This window comes from Saimiri boliviensis, chromosome 17, assembly GCF_048565385.1.
Source record: "Saimiri boliviensis isolate mSaiBol1 chromosome 17, mSaiBol1.pri, whole genome shotgun sequence".
In the NCBI taxonomy this organism is placed as follows: Eukaryota; Metazoa; Chordata; class Mammalia; order Primates; family Cebidae; genus Saimiri; species Saimiri boliviensis.
In genome coordinates, this window is record NC_133465.1 from 17800711 (window position 1) to 17819955 (window position 19245).

The window sequence follows — 19245 nt, forward strand, 5'->3', positions numbered from 1 at the left end:
CCAGCTACTCAGGAGGCTGAGGCAGGAGAATTGCCTGAACCCAGGAGGCGGAGGTTGCAGTGAGCCGAGATCGCGCCATCGCACTCCAGCCTGGGTAACAAAAGCGAAACTCCGTCTCAAAAAAAAAAAAAAAAAAAAAAAAGAAGAATGCCACCCTCTGGTGGACAGCCCCACTGGAGAACGGTGATCACCAGGCCCATATTAAGCAACCATGTTAACTATATCTGTCAATTGTCCTAAGAGGAAATTGAGACAGCTGATTTACACAACAAACTATCCTTCACCCCTAGAAGTATTCCTGATTCTGGCTTTACATTCAAAAAAAAAAAAAAGCCAGGCACACACAGAGGCTCACAGCTGTGATCCCAGCACTTTGGGGGGCCAAGACAGGCAGATCACAAGATCAAGAGATGGAGACCATCCTCGCCAACATGTTGAAACCCAGACTGTACTAAAAATACAAAAATTAGCCAGGTGTGATGGCACGCGCCTACAGTCCCAGCTACTCAGGAAGCTAAGGCAGGAGAATCCCTTGAACCCAGGAGGCAGAGGTTGCAGTGAGCTGAGATTGTAGCCACTGCACTCCAGCCCGATGACAGTGCAAGATTTCGTCTCAAAAAAAAAACTGGCCAGGCATGGTGGCTCACGCCTGTAGTCTCAGCACTTTGGGAGGCCGAGGAGGACAGATCACCTGAGGTCAGGAGTTTGGGACCAGCCTGGCCAACATGGTGAAACCTAGTCTCTACTAAAAATACAAAAATTAGCTGGGTGTGGTGGTGGGTGCCTAAAATCCCAGCTACTCAGTACGCTGAGGCAGGAAAATCACTTGAGCCTGAGAGGTAGTAGTGAGCAGAGACTGCACCACTGCATTCCAGTCTGGGCAACAGAGCTAGATTCCGTCTCAAGGAAAAAAAAAAGAAAAAGTGGCTGGGTGTAGTGGCTCACACCTGTAATCCCAGTACTTTGGGAGGCCGAGGTGGGTGGATCATTTGAGGTCAGTAGTTGGAGACCAGGCTGACCAACATGTAAAACCCTGTCTCTACTAAAAATATAAAAATTAGCCAGGTGTGGTGGCAGTTGAGTGTAATCTCAGCTACTCGGGAGGCTGAATTCCAGTGAGCCAAGATCACACCACTGCACTCCAGTTGGATGACAAGAGTGAAACTCCATCTCAAAACAAACAAACAAAAAAACCCAAAAAGCCATTAATTTCAATTTCTTCAGCTATCCACCAAGGTTAAAATCTACATGATAACCCTGCTAATTAGACAAAGATAAGGTAAGTTGGTAAGTACATGGAAGTTCATTATTTTACTCTCTTTATTTCCTATGTTTATTAAAACCCACAAACATAATCTCATTTATCATTAGGGCTCAGACTTTTATATTAACTGTGTATTAATATTTGAATATCACAAGTAGCCGGGCATGGTGGTGCATGCCTGTAATACCAGCTACTCGGGAGGCTGAGGCAGGAGACTTGCCTGAACCTGGGAGGCGGAGGTTATGATGAACTGAGATCATGCCATTACACTCTAGCCTGGGCAACAAGAGCGAAACTGTCTCCAAAAAAAAAAAAAAAAGGCCGGGCGCGGTGGCTCAAGCCTGTAATCCCAGCACTTTGGGAGGCTGAGGCGGGTGGATCACGAGGTCAAGAGATCGAGACCATCCTGGTCAACATGGTGAAACCCCGTCTCTAGTAAAAATACAAAAAAATTAGCTGGGCATCGTGGCACGTGCCTGTAATCCCAGCTACTTAGGAGGTTGAGGCAGAAGAATTGCCTGAACCCAGGAGGCGGAGGTTGTGGTGAGCCGAGATGGCACCATTGCACTCCAGCCTGGGTAACAAGAGCGAAACTCCATCTCAAAAAAAAAAAAAAGAGAGAAAATTAGGTTGAAAAGAACAATCTTTTACATAAGGATGGTAAGAACAAGTCAAAGAACCATCCCCACAAAGAGGAACTAGGAGCCAAGCAATTTCAGGGATAAATGTTCTTTCAAAACCAGAACTGGGGGTGGGATAGAGGAAAAACATAAAACAGAACTGGAAAATCCCTACAATACTAAATGTTCCAAATTCTTTTTTTTTTTTTTTTGAGACGGAGTTTCGCTCTTGTTACCCAGGCTGGAGTGCAATGGCGCGATCTCGGCTCACTGCAACCTCCGCCTCCTGGGTTCAGGCAATTCTCCTGCCTCAGCCTCCTGAGTAGCTGGGATTACAGGCATGTGCCACCATGCCCAGCTAATTTTTTGTATTTTTAGTAGAGACGGGGTTTCACCATGTTGACCAGGATGGTCTCGATCTCTCGACCTCGTGATCCACCCGCCTCGGCCTCCCAAAGTGCTGGAATTACAGGCTTGAGCCACCGCGCCCGGCCAAAATTACCAAATTCTTTTACTATACATGAAGTGGTTAAAAAAAAATTAGTGAAGACAGACTGTGGTATGTTAAAACGCTCAGAGGGAAATTATTAGCCTAACACCCATGTTATAAAAGAAGGCCCCAAATCAATATTCCTACTGTATGAATCTAAAAATCTAAGAACAAGGCCTCTAAGACTTCAGGCTGCTCTCCCAAAGCCTCAGTGAGAGCGGAGCTGCCACAGGGCCTATTCCTAAAGAGCCACCACAAGGAGCTGACCCTCTCTGAGCCCCATCTTTGAGGCCTGGTGTTTTCCACCAGGGGTGTTTCTCCTCCTTTCTTCCCTCCCAGGTCTAATGATCAAAGAAATGAAAAAGCCTGGAGAGAGTTTCAAGCTCTGGGCACTTTTTCTGCAAAGCCAATCTGGAATCTGGCCAACTACCTATCATGTTCCATTCCTATGCATGCTACAAAAGTCAACCTCCACAGCACCAAGAGCCCTGGCCACAGCTTGCTGGCCCTGGTGTAGACGTGTGGGCCTTTCTAACTATAGAATCCAAGAAGAACAAATGCTTAACAGAAACTGATACAATCACCACTTGAGAATAGTGGTCTTCCCACCTTATAGTAGTTCAAGAAATATCTTCTGTTCTCATAAAGGTCCACTTTCTTATTTCCCTCTATTTTTCTTTTTTTCTTTTTTTTTTTTTTTTTGAGACGGAGTTTCGCTCTCGTTACCCAGGCTGGAGTGCAATGGCGCGATCTCGGCTCACCGCAACCTCCGCCTCCCGGGTTCAGGCAATTCTCCTGCCTCAGCCTCCTTAGTAGCTGGGATTACAGGCACACACCACCATGCCCAGCTAATTTTTTGTATTTTTTTTGGTAGAGACGGGGTTTCACCATGTTGACCAGGATGGTCTCGATCTCTTGACCTCGTGATCCACCCGCCTCGGCCTCCCAAAGTGCTGGGGTTACAGGCTTGAGCCACCGCGCCCGGCCATATTTTTCTATGTAAAACAGCCTGAGGAAGGCAGCTTGTTCAAATAGTTAAGCTTTTTTCGTTTTTTATTTTTCACCTCCCTCCTACTGCTGCCTGGTTCAGCTTGTTATAAATAAGAATTTAAAATAAATGAGGAGTATTCTGGGAATATGAAAAAGTAGAACCATCAGAAATGTATGTAACACCAGTGAACTATACACTTAAAAATGATTATGATAAATGAGGAGTATTCTGGGAATATGAAAAAGTAGAACCATCAGAAATGTATGTAACACCAGTGAACTATACACTTAAAAATGATTATGATAAGCCAGGCACGGTGGCTCACCTGAGGTCAGAAGTTTGATACTAGCCTGGCCAACATGGTGAAACCTCCTTTCTACTACGAATACAAAAAATTAGCCAGGCATGGTGGTAGACACCTATAATCTGAGCTACTTGGGAGGCTAAGGCAGGAGAATTGCTTGAATCTGGGAGGCAGAGGTTGCAGTAAGCCAAGATCACGCCATTGCACTCCAGCCTGGGCAACAAGAGTGAAACTCCGTCTCAAAACAAACAAAAACAAACAAATGATTATGATAGTAAAATTTATGCAATGTATATTTTACCATGATACAAAACTGTTGAAAAGAGGCCAGGCGCAGTAAAACACGCCTGTAATCACAGCATTGAGAGGCCAAGGCAGGAGAATCACTTGAGGCCAGGAGTTTGAGATCAGCTTGGCCAACATGGTAAAACCCTGTCTCTACTAAAAATACAAAAATTAGCCAGGCGTGGTGGTGGGCACCTGTAATCACAGCTACTTGGGAGGCTGAGGAAGGAGAATCGGTTGAACCCGGGAGGTGGAGGTTGCAGTGAGCCGAGATCACGCCACAGCAATCCAACCTGGGTGACAGAGCAAGACCTTGTCTCAAAAAAAAGAAAAGAGCTGGGTGCGGTGGCTCACGCCTGTAATCCTAGCACTTTGGGAGGCTGAGGTGGGTGGATCACCTGAGGTCAGGAGTTCAAGACCAGCCTGACCATCATGGTGAAACCCCATCTTTAAAAAATAAAATAAATTTTTTTTAATTAAATAATTTTTTTTAAATGAAAAGATGAGAACAATTTTGAAGACACAACAGGAGACTAAATATGAAACTTGATATTAATAAACCATCTTAAGATGGCAGAACATGCTGAAGAACATACAGAAGTGTGTGACCCAAGGCTGGGCACAGTGCTTCATGCCTATAACCCCAGCATTTGGGAGGCCAGGGTGGGTGGATCACTTGAGGTCTTCGAGACCAGCATGGACAACAGAGTGAAACCCTGTCTCTACTAAAAATACAAAAATTAGGCCAGGCGCGGTGGCTCACGCCTATAATCCCAGCACTTTGGGAGGCTGAGGCAGGAGAATTGCTTGAACCCAGGAGGCGGAGGTTGCAGTGAGCCGAGATCGCGCCATTGTACTCCAGCCTTGGTAACAAGAGCAAACTCCGTCTCAAAAAGAAAAACAAAAAAATACAAAAATTAGCTGGGTGTGGTGGCACATGCCTGTAATCCCAGCTAGTAGAGAGGCTGGGGCAGGAGAATTGCTTGATCCCAGGAGACAGAAGTTGCAATTAGCCAAGATCATGCCACCTCACTCCAGCCTGGGCAACTGAGTGAGACTCCATCTCAAAATAAATAAAACAAAAACAAAACCAGGAATGTGTGACCCAGTGGACCAAGGAAAACCAAATTTGTATTCTGATTTTGGCACATATCTTGGAAACATTAAGTTGTTTTTGTATTTTTGTTTTTGTTTTTGAGACAGAGTCTCACTTTGTCACCCAGGCTGGAGTGCCATGGTACCATCTCAGCTCACTGCAATCTCCCCCTCCTGGATTCAAGTTATTCTTGTGCCTCAGTCTCCCAAGTAGCTGGGATTACAGGCATGCACCATTACATCCTGCTATTTAGAAATGTTAAGTTCTGCTACTTTTTTTTTTTTTTTGTCAAGACGGAGTTTTGCTCTTGTTGTCCAGGCAGGACTATAATGGTGCGATCTCAGCTCACTGTAACCTCAGCCTCCTGGGTTCAGGAGATTCTCCTGCCTCAGCCTCCTGAATAGCTGTGATTACAGGCAGGCACCATCACACCGGGCTAAGTTTTGCATTTTTAGTAGAGGCGGGGTTTCACCATGTTGGTCAGACTGGTCTCAAACTCCTGACCTCAGGTGATCCACCCACACCGGCCTCCCAAAGTGCCTGGATTACAGGCGTGAGCCACTGGGACCAGCCAAGTTCTGCTACTTATCTTAATGACAGCAACATACACTATCAGGAGAAACTCAGGGTAACTGCTTAACTCTGACTATTTAATAACAAGTAAATTTTAAAATATATTCCAGACAAATCCTTTTCTACTTACACCTGCAATTTTTTTCTGCTTTACAACTTTAAATTCTTACCCTCTTCCCACTACAACTGTTTCTTCTTGGTAGACAAAATTAGTGAACATAGGAATCAATTTTATATACTTCACCAAAAATATCTGCACTGAATGTACATATTTAACTTTTCATCTAATTATTTAAACTCAGGTCCTCTTCTTAGACTATCATCATCCTATGTATATGTCTACATATATGCACGCATGTACAGCTGTCCCCTTTCTCTGTGGTTCAGTATCCACAGTCAAATATGGTCCAAAAAAGAAAATCCCAGAAATAAACAACTCTTAAGTTTTACATGGCACACTGTTCTGAGCAGTGTGATGAAATCTCACATTGTCCTAATCCATCCCACCCAGGACATAAATCATCCTTTTATCAAGTATACTCAAGCTGTATACATTACCCACCCATTAGTTGCTTAGTAGCAGTCTTGGTTATCAGATCCACCACTGCAGTATCACAGTACTTGTATTCAGGTAACCCTTATTTTACTGAATAATAATTCCAAAGCACAAAAGTAGTGATGCCGGCAATTCATTTATGCCAAAGAGAAACTACAAAATGCATCTTTTTTTTTTTTTTGAAACGGAGTTTTGCTCTTGTCCCCTAAGCTAAAGTGCGATGGTGCAACCTCAGCTCACTGCAACCTCCGCCTCCCAGGTGTTCAAGCAATCCTCCTGCCTCAGCCTCTCAAGGAGCTGGGATTACAGGCACGCACTGTAAACCAGCTAAGCAAATACATCTTTTAAATGAAAAGGTGAAAGTTCTAGCTTAAAGAAAAAAGTCATATGCTAAAGCTGCTAAGATTTACGGTAAGAATGAATCTTCCTGGCCGGGCGCGGTGGCTCAAGCCTGTAATCCCAGCACTTTCGGAGGCCAAGGTGGGTGGATCACAAGGTCGACAGATCGAGACCAACCTGGTCAACATGGTGAAACCCCGTCTCTACTAAAAATACAAAAAATTAGCTGGGCATGGTGGTGCGTGCCTGTAATCCCAGCTACTCAGGAGGCTGAGGCAGGAGAACTGCCTGAACCCAGGAGGCGGAGGTTGCGGTGAGCCGAGATCGCGCCATTGCACTCCAGCCTGGGCAACAAGAGCAAAACTCCGTCTCAAAAAAAAAAAAAAAAACCAACAATGAATCTTCCGTGAAACTGTGAAGTGGAAAAATGCATGCTAGTTGTGCATCTCAAACTGCAAAAGTTATGGTCACAATGCATGTTAATTGCTAAAACAGAAAAGGCAATAAATCTGTAGGTTGAAGACATGAACAGAGACATGCTGTACTGAGACAAATCAGGTGCAGTACTAAATGCAGTTCCAGGTATCCACTAGGGTTCTTGGAATGTACCCCCATGGATAAAGGAAGATTACTTTATGTATGTACATATGTGTATATGGATGTCAAGTATGTGGAAGACAGCACAAGATGTCTTCACGTTTTCTATATACAGTTGTCCTTAGGTATATGTGGGGGCGACTGGTTCCAGGATTGCCCACGTATACCCAAATCCACATATACTCAAGTCCTTCAGTCTGCTCTGTGGAATCCACGTATACAAAAAGTCAGCCCTCCACATAGGCAGTTTTGTATCCCACAAATATTTTATTTTCAATGAGTATTCGGTTAAAAAAATCCATGTATAAGTGGACTCACACAGCTCAAATCTACATTGTTCAAGGATCAACTGCAACTGCAAAAGTTGTTAGCTGCCTGGAATCACATTAAATCAGTGAATGAATTTTGAGCACTGTCTATTCACTACTGGATCTTTTTTTTTTTTTTTTTTTGAGACAGAGTTTCGCTCTTTTTACCCAGGCTGGAGTGCAATGGCGCGATCTCGGCTCACTGCAACCTCCGCCTCCTGGGTTCAGGCAATTCTCCTGCCTCAGCCTCCTGAGTAGCTGGGATTACAGGCACGCAACACCATGCCCAGCTAATTTTTTGTATTTTTAGTAGAGAAGGGGTTTCACTATGTTGACCAGGATGGTCTCGATCTCTTGACCTCATGATCCACCCGCCTCGGCCTCCCAAAGTGCTGGGATTACAGGTGTAAGCCACCATGCCCGGCCTTTCTTTTTTTGTTTTTTAAGAGGAGTTTCATTCTTGTCACCCAGGCTGGAGCACAATGGCTGTATCTCAGCTCACTGCAACCTCCACAGAACACAGACAGAAACTATCTAAACCAACTTTGTTAATGCCCTGAAAAACAATCAAAGGTTTAGAGCAACCAAGCAAATAATCAAGAAAAAGCCATCTTAAAAATTCTCCTGGCATTCAAGGAAATACTGTGAAAACAGTAGCCAAACAAACTGAAAGAACAGAGACATCAGTGATCATACAAAACGAGAACAGTCTTTGCAAAAAGTTTGGAAACTTTCAAAGCAAAGAGACTACCATGATATCAATAATTTAAAAAATAAACATCAGCAAAATAAAAATCTGCTTTCCACCACTCCTGCACTGTAACAGGAAAATGCCAAGCTTTCAAGAAAAAGAAAAAAATCACAAAGCATACAAAGAAATAGGAAAATGTGGCCAGGTACTGTAGCTCATGCTATAATCCCAGCACTTTGGAGGGCCGAAGCAGGCAGATCACGAGGTCAGGGGTTCGAGACCAGTCTGGCCAACATGGTGAAACTCCATCTCTACTAAAAATACAAAAAGAAAAAAAAAATTAGCCAGGCCTAGTGGCATGTGCCTGTAATCCCAGCTACTTAGGAGGCTGAGACAGGAGAATTATTATTATTAATTTTTTAAATTTCCTGGCAACTTTCATTTAAGAGACAGGAGAATTACTTGAACCCGGAGGGTGGGAAGTTGCAATGAGGCAAGATTGTGCCACTGCACTTCAGCCTGGGCAACAGAGCAAGACTCTGTCTTAGGGAGAAAACAAAAAGAAATAGGAAAATGTGGTACACTTAAAGGACTGAAGGAAACTGACAAAAAGTGTCCCCAAAGAAGTCCAGATGTTAGACTTACTACACAAGGACTTTAAAGGAGGCTAGGCTCAAGCCTGTCATCTCAGCGCTTTGGATACCCAAGTGGGGGCTGATCACGTGTGGTCAGGAGTTCAAGGCCAGCCTAGCTAACATGGTGAAACCCCGTCTCTACCAAAAACACAAAAATTTGCCAGGCATGGTGGCACACACTTGTAGTCTTAACTACCCAGGAGACTGACGCAGGAGAATCACTTGAACCTGGGAGGCTGTAGCAAGCCGAGATGTCACCACTGCATTCCAACCTGGGTGACAGAGCAAGACTCTGCCTCATTAAAAAAAAAAGCAAGCAACTTCCAAGAACTCTAAGATAAACTGATGAGACCTACACAGAAATACAGAATCAAACTTTCAAAAGACAAAGAGAGAATCTTAGAAGCAGCAAGATAGAAGCAACTTGTACAAGAGATCCATAATAAGATAATCAGCCAATTTCTCATCAGAAATCTTGGAGGCCAGAAGGCAGTGGGATATTACCTAAAGTGCTGAAAGAAAAAAAAAAATGTTAACTGAGAATTCTACATTCTACAAAACTGTCCTTCAAAACTCAGAAAGAAATTAAGAGCCAGGTGCGGTGGCTCAAGCCTGTAATCCCAGCACTTTGGGAGGCTGAGGTGGGTGGATCACGAGATCGAGAGATCGAGACCATCCTGGTCAACATAGTGAAACCCCGTCTCTACTAAAAATACAAAAAATTAGCTGGGCATGGTGGCGCGTGCCTGTAATCCCAGCTACTCAGGAGGCCGAGACAGGAGAATTGCCTGAGCCCAGGAGGTGGAGGTTGCGGTGAGCCGAGATCGCGCCATTGCACTCCAGCCTGGGTAACAAGAGCGAAACTCCGTCTCAAAAAAAAAAAAAAAAAAAAAAAAAAGAGCCAGGTGCGGTGGCTCAAGCCTGTAATCCCAGCACTTTGGGAGGTCGAGAGATCGAGACCATCCTGGTCAACATGGTGAAAGCCCGTCTCTACTAAAAATACAAAAAATTAGCTGGGCATGTTGGCGCGTGCCTGTAATCCCAGCTACTCAGGAGGCTGAGGCAGGAGAATTGCTTGAACCCAGGAGACGAAGGTTGCGGTGAGCCGAGATCGTGCCATTGCACTCCAGCCTGGGTAACAAGAGCGAAACTCCGTCTCAAAAAAAAAGAAAGAAATTAAGATATTCCCAGAAAAACAAAAGTGGAGGGAATTCATTACCACTAGACCTCCCTATAAGAAATGCTAAAGAGAGTACTTCAGGTTGAAATGAAAAGAGCTAGACAGTAAAGAAAAGCCATATGAAGATATAAAGATATCTAGAAAAGACATATACCCTGCCAATTTAAAATCCAAGAGTACTGTAATTTTGATTTGTAACTTCACTTTTCACTTTCTACAGACTTTAAAAGACAAATGCATTAAAATTATTAAAAAGATACAATTTGTGATAACAATAACATAAAGAGGGGACAAAGCAATATAGAAGTAGAGTTTTTGTATGCAACTAGAGTTAAGTTAATATGAATTCAGTAACTTCAGATGTTATAAGTAATCCCCAGGTAACCACAAGGAAAAATATACACAAAAGGAAATGAGAAAGAATCAAAACACATCACTACAAAAAAAAAAAAAAAAAAAAATCAAGTAACACAAAAGAGAGCAGCAATGGAGAAAATGTGGAACAAAAAAGCTGTAAAACATAAAAATAGTGAAATGTAAATAAATCTCCTTAGGCAGAGATTGGCAAAGTAGATTAAAAGGAAATAATCCAACTATAAATTGTCTAGAAGAGATTCCCTTTAGGCCATGCAAGGTGGCTCATGCTTATAATCCCAGGTGGATCTCTTAAACTCAGGAATTCAAGACTAGCCTGGGCAACATGGTAAAACCCTGTCTCTACCAAAAAGACAAAAAATTAGCCAGGCATGGTGCTGCACATCTGTGGTCCCAGCCACTCAGGAGGCTGAGGTGGTAGGATGCCTTGAACCCAGGACATGGAGGTTGCAGTAAGCTGAGATTGCACCACTACTCCAGCCTGGGTGAAAGAGTAAGACTCTTGTCTCAAAAAAAAGGCTCACTTTAGAGCTAAAGACACAAATATACTGAAAGCAAAATGATGGAAAAAGGTATTCCATGCAAATACTACGCAAAAGAGAACAACAAGGTTGGCTATCAGACAAAATAGAATTTGAATTGAAAACTGTTATTAAAAACAAAAAGTACATTAAATAAGGCCAGGTGGCTCTAGCCTGTAATCCTAGCACTTTGGGAGGCCCGAAGTGGGTGGATTGTTTGAGCTCGAGAGTTCAAGACCAGCCTGGACAACATGGTGAAACCCTGTCTCTGCAAAAAATAAAAGTATTAGCCAGGTTTGGTGGCTTGCAGCTGTAGTACCAGCTACTTGGGGGGCAGAGGCAAGAGGACTGCTTGAGCCCAGGAGGCAGAGATTGCAGTGAGCCAAGATTGAGCCACTGCACTCCACCCTCGGTAACAAAATGAAACCCTGTCTCAAGGAAAAAAAAGGGCATTAAATAATGATAAAAGGGTCAATTATTATAAACACCAGAGCCCCAAAATATGTGAAGCAAACATTGATAACGGAAGTGAGAAAGAGATCTGTACGATAATGGTTGGAGACCTCAATATCCCACTTTCAGTAATGGATAGAACAACCAGATACAGCATCAATCAAGAAATTGAGGCATTGAACAGTGCTACAAACTAACTGGACCTAACAGACACATACAGAATATTCTGGTCTCTGAGAGCAGAGCATACATTTCTCTCAAGTGCACATGGAACATTTTCCAAAACAGACCACACCTTAGGCCACAAAACAAGCCTTAATAATTTTTTTTTTTTAAATCAGAAACAATGTCTGTTTCCCAGGCTGGAGTACAGTGGTGCAATTAGCTCACTGCAGCATCAAACTCCTGGGCTGAAGTAATCCCTCTTACCTCAGCCTCCCAAGAAGTCTGAACTAAAGGTGCATACCCGCCCAGCTAATTTTAAAATTTTTTTGTAGAGATAAGGTCTTGCTATGTTGCCCTGGGTAATTTCAAACTCCTGGCCTCATCAATCCTACTGCCTCAGCCTCTCAAAGCACTAAGGTTACATATAAAAGCCACCATGCCTGGCCCATAAATTTTAAAAGACTGTACTCATGGTGTCTGATTATCTTTTCCAATCACAATGGAATAAAAGTAGAAATCATGGCCTGGGCACGGTGGCTCATGCCTGTCTTTTTAAGACTTTGTCTCAAAAAAATTAAGTAGAAATCAGTAACAGGAAATAACTGGAAAATCCAAAATATGTGGAAATTAAACAATATACTCTTGTGTTACTCTGTTTTCACTCGCTATAAAGAACTATTTGAGGCCGAGCACCGTGGCTCATCCCTGTAATTTCAGCACTTTGGGAGGCCCAGGTGGACTGATTGCTTGAGGCCAGGAGTTTGAGACCAGCTGGCCAATGCCGTAAAACACCGTCTCCACTAAAAATACAAAAATTAGCCAGGTACGGTGGTGAGTGCCTGTAATTATAGCTACTCAGGAGCCTGAGGCAGGAGAATCACTTAAACCCAGGAGGTGGAGGTTGCAGTGATGCAAGATCGTGCCACTGCACTCCAGCCTGGTGACAGAGCAAGACTCTGTCTCAAAAAAAAACAAAAAAACAAAACAAAACAAACAAACAAAAAAAAACTACCTAAGACTGACTAGTTTACGAAGAAAAGAAGTTTAATTTACTTCTGCATGGCTGGGGAAGTTTCAAAAAAACTTACAATAATGGCTGAAGGCAAAGGGGAAGAAAGCATGTCTTACCATTTGAGAGCAGGAAGGAGCAGGGAGAGGATGTGCCACACTTTCAAACCATCAGATCTTGTGAGAACTCACTATCATGAGAACAGCACGGAGGAAATCTGTCCCCGTGGTTCACTCACCTCCCACCACGCCCCCTCCCTGGACACAAAGGGATTACAATTCAAGATGAAATCTGGGTGGGGACACAGAGCCAAACAAAACCAACTCTTTTTTTTGGAGCTTGAGTCTTACTCTTTTGCCAGGCTGAACTGCAATGTCATGATCTCGGCTTACTGCAACCTCCCCCTCCCAGGTTCAAGCAATTCTCCTGCCTCAGCCACCCAAGTAGCTGGGATTACAGGCACCAGCCACTAGGCCCAGCTAATTTTTGTATTATTAGTAGAGATGAGGTTTCACCATGTTGACCAGGCTGGTCTTGAACTCCTGACCTCAGGTGATCCGCCTGCCTCAGCCTCCCAGTGCTGGGATTACAGGCATGAGCCACCACGCCTGGTCAACGATACCAACTCTTAAGCAACTACTGAGTCAAAGTCATAAACGGAAATTAGAAAATATCCTGAGACAAATGAAAATGAAAACACAACATACTAAAGCTTATGTAGCAAAAGCAGTACTAGAGAAATATTTAGCTGTAAACACCTCCATTAAAAAAGATAAAATAGGCCGGGCGTGGTGGCTCACGCCTATAATCCCAGCACTTTGGGAGGGGTGGATCATGAGGTCAAGAGATCAAGAGTATCCTGGTCAACATGTTCAAACTCAGGAGGCAGAGGTTGCAGTGAGCTGGGATTGTGCCACTGCACTCCAGCCTAGGCAACATAGTGAGATTCTGTCTCACTGTAAAAAAAAAAAAAAAAAAAAAAAAAAAAAAACAGATAGAACAATCCCCAGCTGGAAGAGGCGGAGGGTGTAAACCTAAAGTTGCTATCTGTATTGTACAAAAAAAAATCTGATTTTCAACAAAAAACTACAAGGCATGCAAAGCAACAAAGAAGCATGGTCAATACACAGGGGAACAAAACAGTCAATGGAAACTGTCTGTGAAGGGGGCCAAATGTTGGACTTCGCAAAGACTTTGAAGCAGTTATCATAACACATTTTTTTTTTTTTTTTTTTGAGACGGGGTTTCGCTCTTGTTACCCAGGCTGGAGTGCAATGGCGTGATCTCGGCTCACCACAACCTCCGCCTCCTGGGTTCAGGCAATTCTCCTGTCTCAGCCTCCTGAGTAGCTGGGATTACAGGCACGCGCCACCATGCCCAGCTAATTTTTTGTATTTTTAGTAGAGACGGGGTTTCACCATGTTGACCAGGATGGTCTCGATCTCTCGACCTCATGATCCACCCGCCTCGGCTTCCCAAAGTGCTGGGATTACAGGCTTGAGCCACTGCGCCCGGCCAACACATTTTTTTTTTTTTTTTTTTTTTTTTTTGAGACGGAGTTTCGCTCTTGTTACCCAGGCTGGAGTGCAATGGCGCGATCTCGGCTCACCGCAACCTCCGCCTCCTGGGTTCAGGCAATTCTCCTGCCTCAGCCTCCCGAGTAGCTGGGATTACAGGCACGCACCACCGTGCCCAGCTAATTTTTTGTATTTTTAGTAGAGACGGGGTTTCACCATGTTGACCAGGATGGTCTCGATCTCTCGACCTTGTGATCCACCCGCCTCGGCCTCCCAAAGTGCTGGGATTACAGGCTTGAGCCACCGCACCCGGCCCAACACATTTTTAAAAGTAGAGAAAACCAGCCAGGCACAGTGGCTCAAGTCTGTAATCCCAGCACGTTAGGAGGCCAAGGTGGGTGGATTGATCACATGAGGACAGGAGTTCTAGACCAGCCTGGACAACATGGTGAAACCCCAACTCTACTAAAAATACAAAATATTAGCTGGGCATGGTGGTGGCCACCTATAGTCCCAACTAGGCAGGAAGGTTAGGTAGGAGACAAAAAAACTCCATCTCAAAACAAACAAACAAACAAACAAACAAACAACAAAAAAAAACAACCAATTTAAAATTAGCTGGGCATGGTAGCTGGGCACGGTGAAGTGCACTTGCAGTCCCAGCTATGTGGAAGTTTCAGGCAGGAGGATCACTTAAGCCCAGGAGGTCAAGGCTGCAGTCAGGCATGTCTGTACCACTGATCTTCAGCCTGGATGACAGACTGAGACTCTCTCTCAGAAAAAAAAAAAGAGAAAAATACACAAAAGGACTCTATACATGTTTTTCACTTTTCTTCTCCTGACTTCTTTAAAAGAGGTAAGACTGTATAAAGCAATAGTTGTAACACTGCACTGTTGAGATTACAACATAGACATGATATGTGAGACAGTAACAACACAAAGAGAAGAGGGAATGGAGCCATATTAAGAGAACAAAGCTTCTATGTTTTAATGAAATTCAACTAGTATTTATATAAATTGTGATAAATTCAGATGCATACTGTAATCCCTAGAGCAATTATTTTTTTAAAAAACTCAATAAATAGTACAAAAAAGCCAGAAAACTCAATGAAAGTATTTAAATGGTACACTAGAAAATAATTTTGACTAGGCACAGTGGCTCACAACTGTAATCCCATCACTTTGGGAGGCTGAGGCAGGAAGAGTGCTTGAGGCCAGGAGTTTGAGAACAGCCCTGGCAATATTGTGAGACCCTATCTCTACAAAAGGATAAAAAAAAATTAGCCAACTAAATGTTGTTAATAAGATTAACAGGTGACTTCTCACCTGTGGAAGAACCTGAGTGCAGGCTTGTAGTCTCAGCTACTAGGGAAGCTGAGGCAGGAGAATCACTTGAACCCAGGAGTTCAAGGTTGCAGTGAGCTATGATCATACCACTGCATTCCAATCCAGCCTGAGTGACAGAGTGAGGCCTTTTCTCAAATAAAGGAGGGAAAAAAAGAGAAAATAATCTATTTAATAAATATCACCGCCGGGCGTGGTGGCTCACGCCTGTAATCCCAGCACTTTGGGAAGCCGAGGCGGGTGGATCACAAGGTCAAGAGATCAAGACCATCCTGGTCAATATGGTGAAACCCCGTCTCTACTAAAAATACAAAAAAGTAGCTGCGCATGGTGGCGCGTGCCTGTAATCCGAGCTACTCAGGAGGCTGAGGCAGGAGAATTGCCTGAACCCAGGAGGCGGAGGCTGCGGTGAGCCGAGATCACGCCATTGCACTCGAGCCTGGGTAACGAGAGAGAAACTCCATCTCAAAAAAAAAAAAAGCCAACAAACAAACAAATGTCAACCACAGGCTGATAACATCCCAATCTGTCCCCAGTCTAGACCTCTCTGAAATTTAAGTGCACTTTTGACATTTACACTTAGATATTCAAAGGTTATCTTAAATTTAACATGTCAAACAAAGTCCTCAGCTTGTTCCCACAGCCTGCTCTATTTATACAGTCTTTCCCATCACTGTAACTGACAACATCCTTTCAGCTGCTCAAGCCAAAAACGTTGGAGTCATCCTTGAGTCTTCTCTCTCCCACCCCCACATTCAATCCCATCAGTGAATGCTGTTGCCTCTACCTCTACCTCCAGAAAGACTTCTTACTGCCACTGCTATTCCCCCAGTCAACGCTACATACACTCATCTCTCACCTGGGTAATGACATCAGTCTCCTGATTAGTCTCCCAGCTTCTGCTCAAGAAGCAGCCAGCTTGATCCTTTTTAAAAACATTAGTCAGATCACTTTTCCTCTACTCAAACTCTCTAATGGCTCCCATCACACTTTGTGGAAAAGCCCAAGTTTTCAACTGGCCTTACTAGTTATTCTTCAAGTTATTCCTTCTAGTTAATGCTAAGGCATGCTTCCAGCCCTAAGCAATCGTATTAGCTGTTCACTCTGCTTAAAAAGCTCTTCCCATGGATATCCACATGGCTCACTCTCATTTCAAGTAAAGTCTTTGTTCAAATGTCACTTTCTTTACTTTTTTTTTTTTTTTTTTTTTTTTGAGATGGAGTTTCGCTCTTGTTACCCAGGCTGGAGTGCAATGGCACAATCTCGGCTCACCGCAACCTCCGCCTCCTGGGTTCAGGCAATTCTCCTGTCTCAGCCTCCTGAGTAGCTGGGACTACAGGCACGTGCCACCATGCCCAGCTAATTTTTTGTATTTTTAGTAGAGACGGGGTTTCACCATGTTGACCAGGATGGTCTTGATCTCTTGACCTCGTGATCCACCCGCCTCGGCCTCCCAAAGTGCTGGGATTACAAGCTTGAGCCACTGCGCCCGGCCTCAAATGTCACTTTCTAAGGCCTTCACTGACTACCTTATTTAAAATTTCTTTCCCACCCCCACCCCCAATTCTTTTTTCCCACAATACTTAGCAACTGCTAATATAATATGCAATTATGGTTTTCACTTTGTTTCCTGTCTCTCTCTACCACGAAAAAATATGCTACATGAGAAGAGGGATTTTATTTTATTTTATTTTTTTTATTCTTTTATTTTTTTTTTTTTTATTTTTTTTTTTTGAGACGGAGTTTCGCTCTTGTTACCCAGGCTGGAGTGCAATGGCGCGATCTCGGCTCACCGCAACCTCCGCCTCCTGGGTTCAGGCAATTCTCCTGCCTCAGCCTCCTGGGTTCAGGCAATTCTCCTGCCTCAGCCTCCTGAGTAGCTCGGATTACAGGCACGCGCCACCATGCGCAGCTACTTTTTTGTATTTTTAGTAGAGACGGGGTTTCACCATGTTGACCAGGATGGTCTTGATCTCTTGACCTTGTGATCCACCCGTCTCGGCCTCCCAAAGTGCTGGGATTACAGGCTTGAGCCACCGCACCCGGCCTATTTTATTTTATTTTATTTTTTATTTATTTATTTTTTTTTGAGACGGAGTTTTGCTCTTGTTACCCAGGCTGGAGTGCAGTGGCGCGATCTCGGCTCACCGCAACCTCCGCCTCCTGGGTTCAGGCAATTCTCCTGCCTCAGCCTCCTTAGTAGCTGGGACTACAGGCATGTGCCACCATGCCCAGCTAATTTTTGTATTTTTAGTAGAGACGGGGTTTCACCATGTTGACCAGGATGGTCTTGATCTCTTGACCTCGTGATCCACCCGCCTCGGCCTCCCAAAGTGCTGGGATTACAGGCGTGAGCCACCGCGCCCGGCGGGATTTTATTTATTAATCTATCTCCTGGACCTAGGACATAGTAATAAGCACTCAATACATATTTATGAAACTAAACTAAACAAATACAAATAAACAAAAAGAAAAGTGAAACTGACTTTAATTTTCTTCTGAAATCTCTATGGTATTTTTTAAATCTTTCAGCACATATAAAAATAAAATTAGAAGACATGTAAAAGTTGAAACTATTTCTTACCAAAGTCCATTCTATCTTTTTGGTTTCTCTGAAGCAAACCCAAAAGGAGATTAGCCAAATAAGGTGATGTTTCTCTTGGAATACTGGGGGAAAGAAAAAAAAAAAAAACCACCTGAGTGGTAAGTTCATATATATAAACGATGTTAACTTTTGCCTTCTGCATAGAAACTAAAACATATATGTGGTTTCACAAATACCAATACATTTATACCAAGAAGACCATGTAAAACTCTTTTAAAGAAAAAAAAAAAAAAAAGCACTAAACAACTATCTTTGAGAAACACCATCAAATTGAGAAGATTCCTGTATTATGCTTATTGTTGTTCAAGTATCTGCAGGAATAAAGCATCTCAAAAGCCAAATGTTGAGTTTTAGCATAACCTCAACCTTGCACTAATAGTTGCTATAGTGCTATTACAAAATAGCCACTTCGCTTTCTGTCTGGAAAAGGGCAGCACTTAAATACAAGTGAGAACTAATACAACTTTGAAATATCCAATATGAGAACAAGAAATAAGGCCGGGCACAGTGGCTCACGCCTGTAATCCCAGTACTTTGGGAGGCCGAGGCGGGTGGATCACGAGGTCAAGAGATCGAGACCATCCTGGTGAAACCCCATCACTACTAAAAATACAAAAATTAGCTGGGCATGGTGGTGCACGCCTGTAATCCCAGATACTCGGGAGGCTGAGTCAGGAGAATTGCTTCAACCCAGGAGGCGGACGTTGCGGTGAGCCGAGATCACACCATTGCACTCCAGCCTGGGTAACAAGAGCAAAACTCAGTCTCAAAAAAAAAAAAAAGACACACACAAACAATATTTGGCTGGGCGCTGTGGCTCATGCCTGTAATCTCAGAGCTGTAATCCCAGCTCTGAGGCAGAGGCAGGAGGACAGCTTGAGCCCAGGAGTTCGAGACCTGCCTGGGCAATATAGCGAGACCCCGTTCTCCACAAAAAAAACAAAAGACAAAAAAAAAAAAGAAAACAAGCAATAGGAAAATGAGTTAAGTAATAGGAGTACACAATTCAAAGAATAAGAATTACAAAAAAAAAAATATTAAACAGGCTGGGCACAGCATCTCACGCCTGTAATCCCAGCACTTTGGGAGGTTAAGGTGGGTAGACGACTTGAGGTCAGGAGTTCAAAACCAGCCTGGACAACATGGTGAAACTCTGTCTCTACTAAAAATACAAAAATTAGCCAGGGGTGGTGATGTCTGCCTATAATCCCAGCTACTTGGGAGGCTTAGGCAGGAGAATGGCTTGAACCCAGGAGGCAGAGGTTACAGTGAGCAAAGATCGTGCCACTGCACTCCAGCCTGGCTGACAGAACAAGACTCTGTTTCA

At 43.6% G+C, this 19245-nt stretch overlaps 1 protein-coding gene across 7 annotated transcripts in view; it reads right to left on the reverse strand.

The window, feature by feature from the left end:
• ULK2 (unc-51 like autophagy activating kinase 2) overlaps nucleotides 1–19245 on the reverse strand; it is a 117370-nt gene that overhangs the window by 65452 nt on the left and 32673 nt on the right. For all 7 annotated transcript variants that reach the window (XM_039476022.2, XM_074388276.1, XM_039476023.2 and 4 more), the window contains one exon: nucleotides 17898–17980. In XM_039476022.2, the coding sequence (XP_039331956.1) occupies nucleotides 17898–17980 (83 nt within the window). The remainder of the gene's footprint in view (nucleotides 1–17897; nucleotides 17981–19245) is intronic.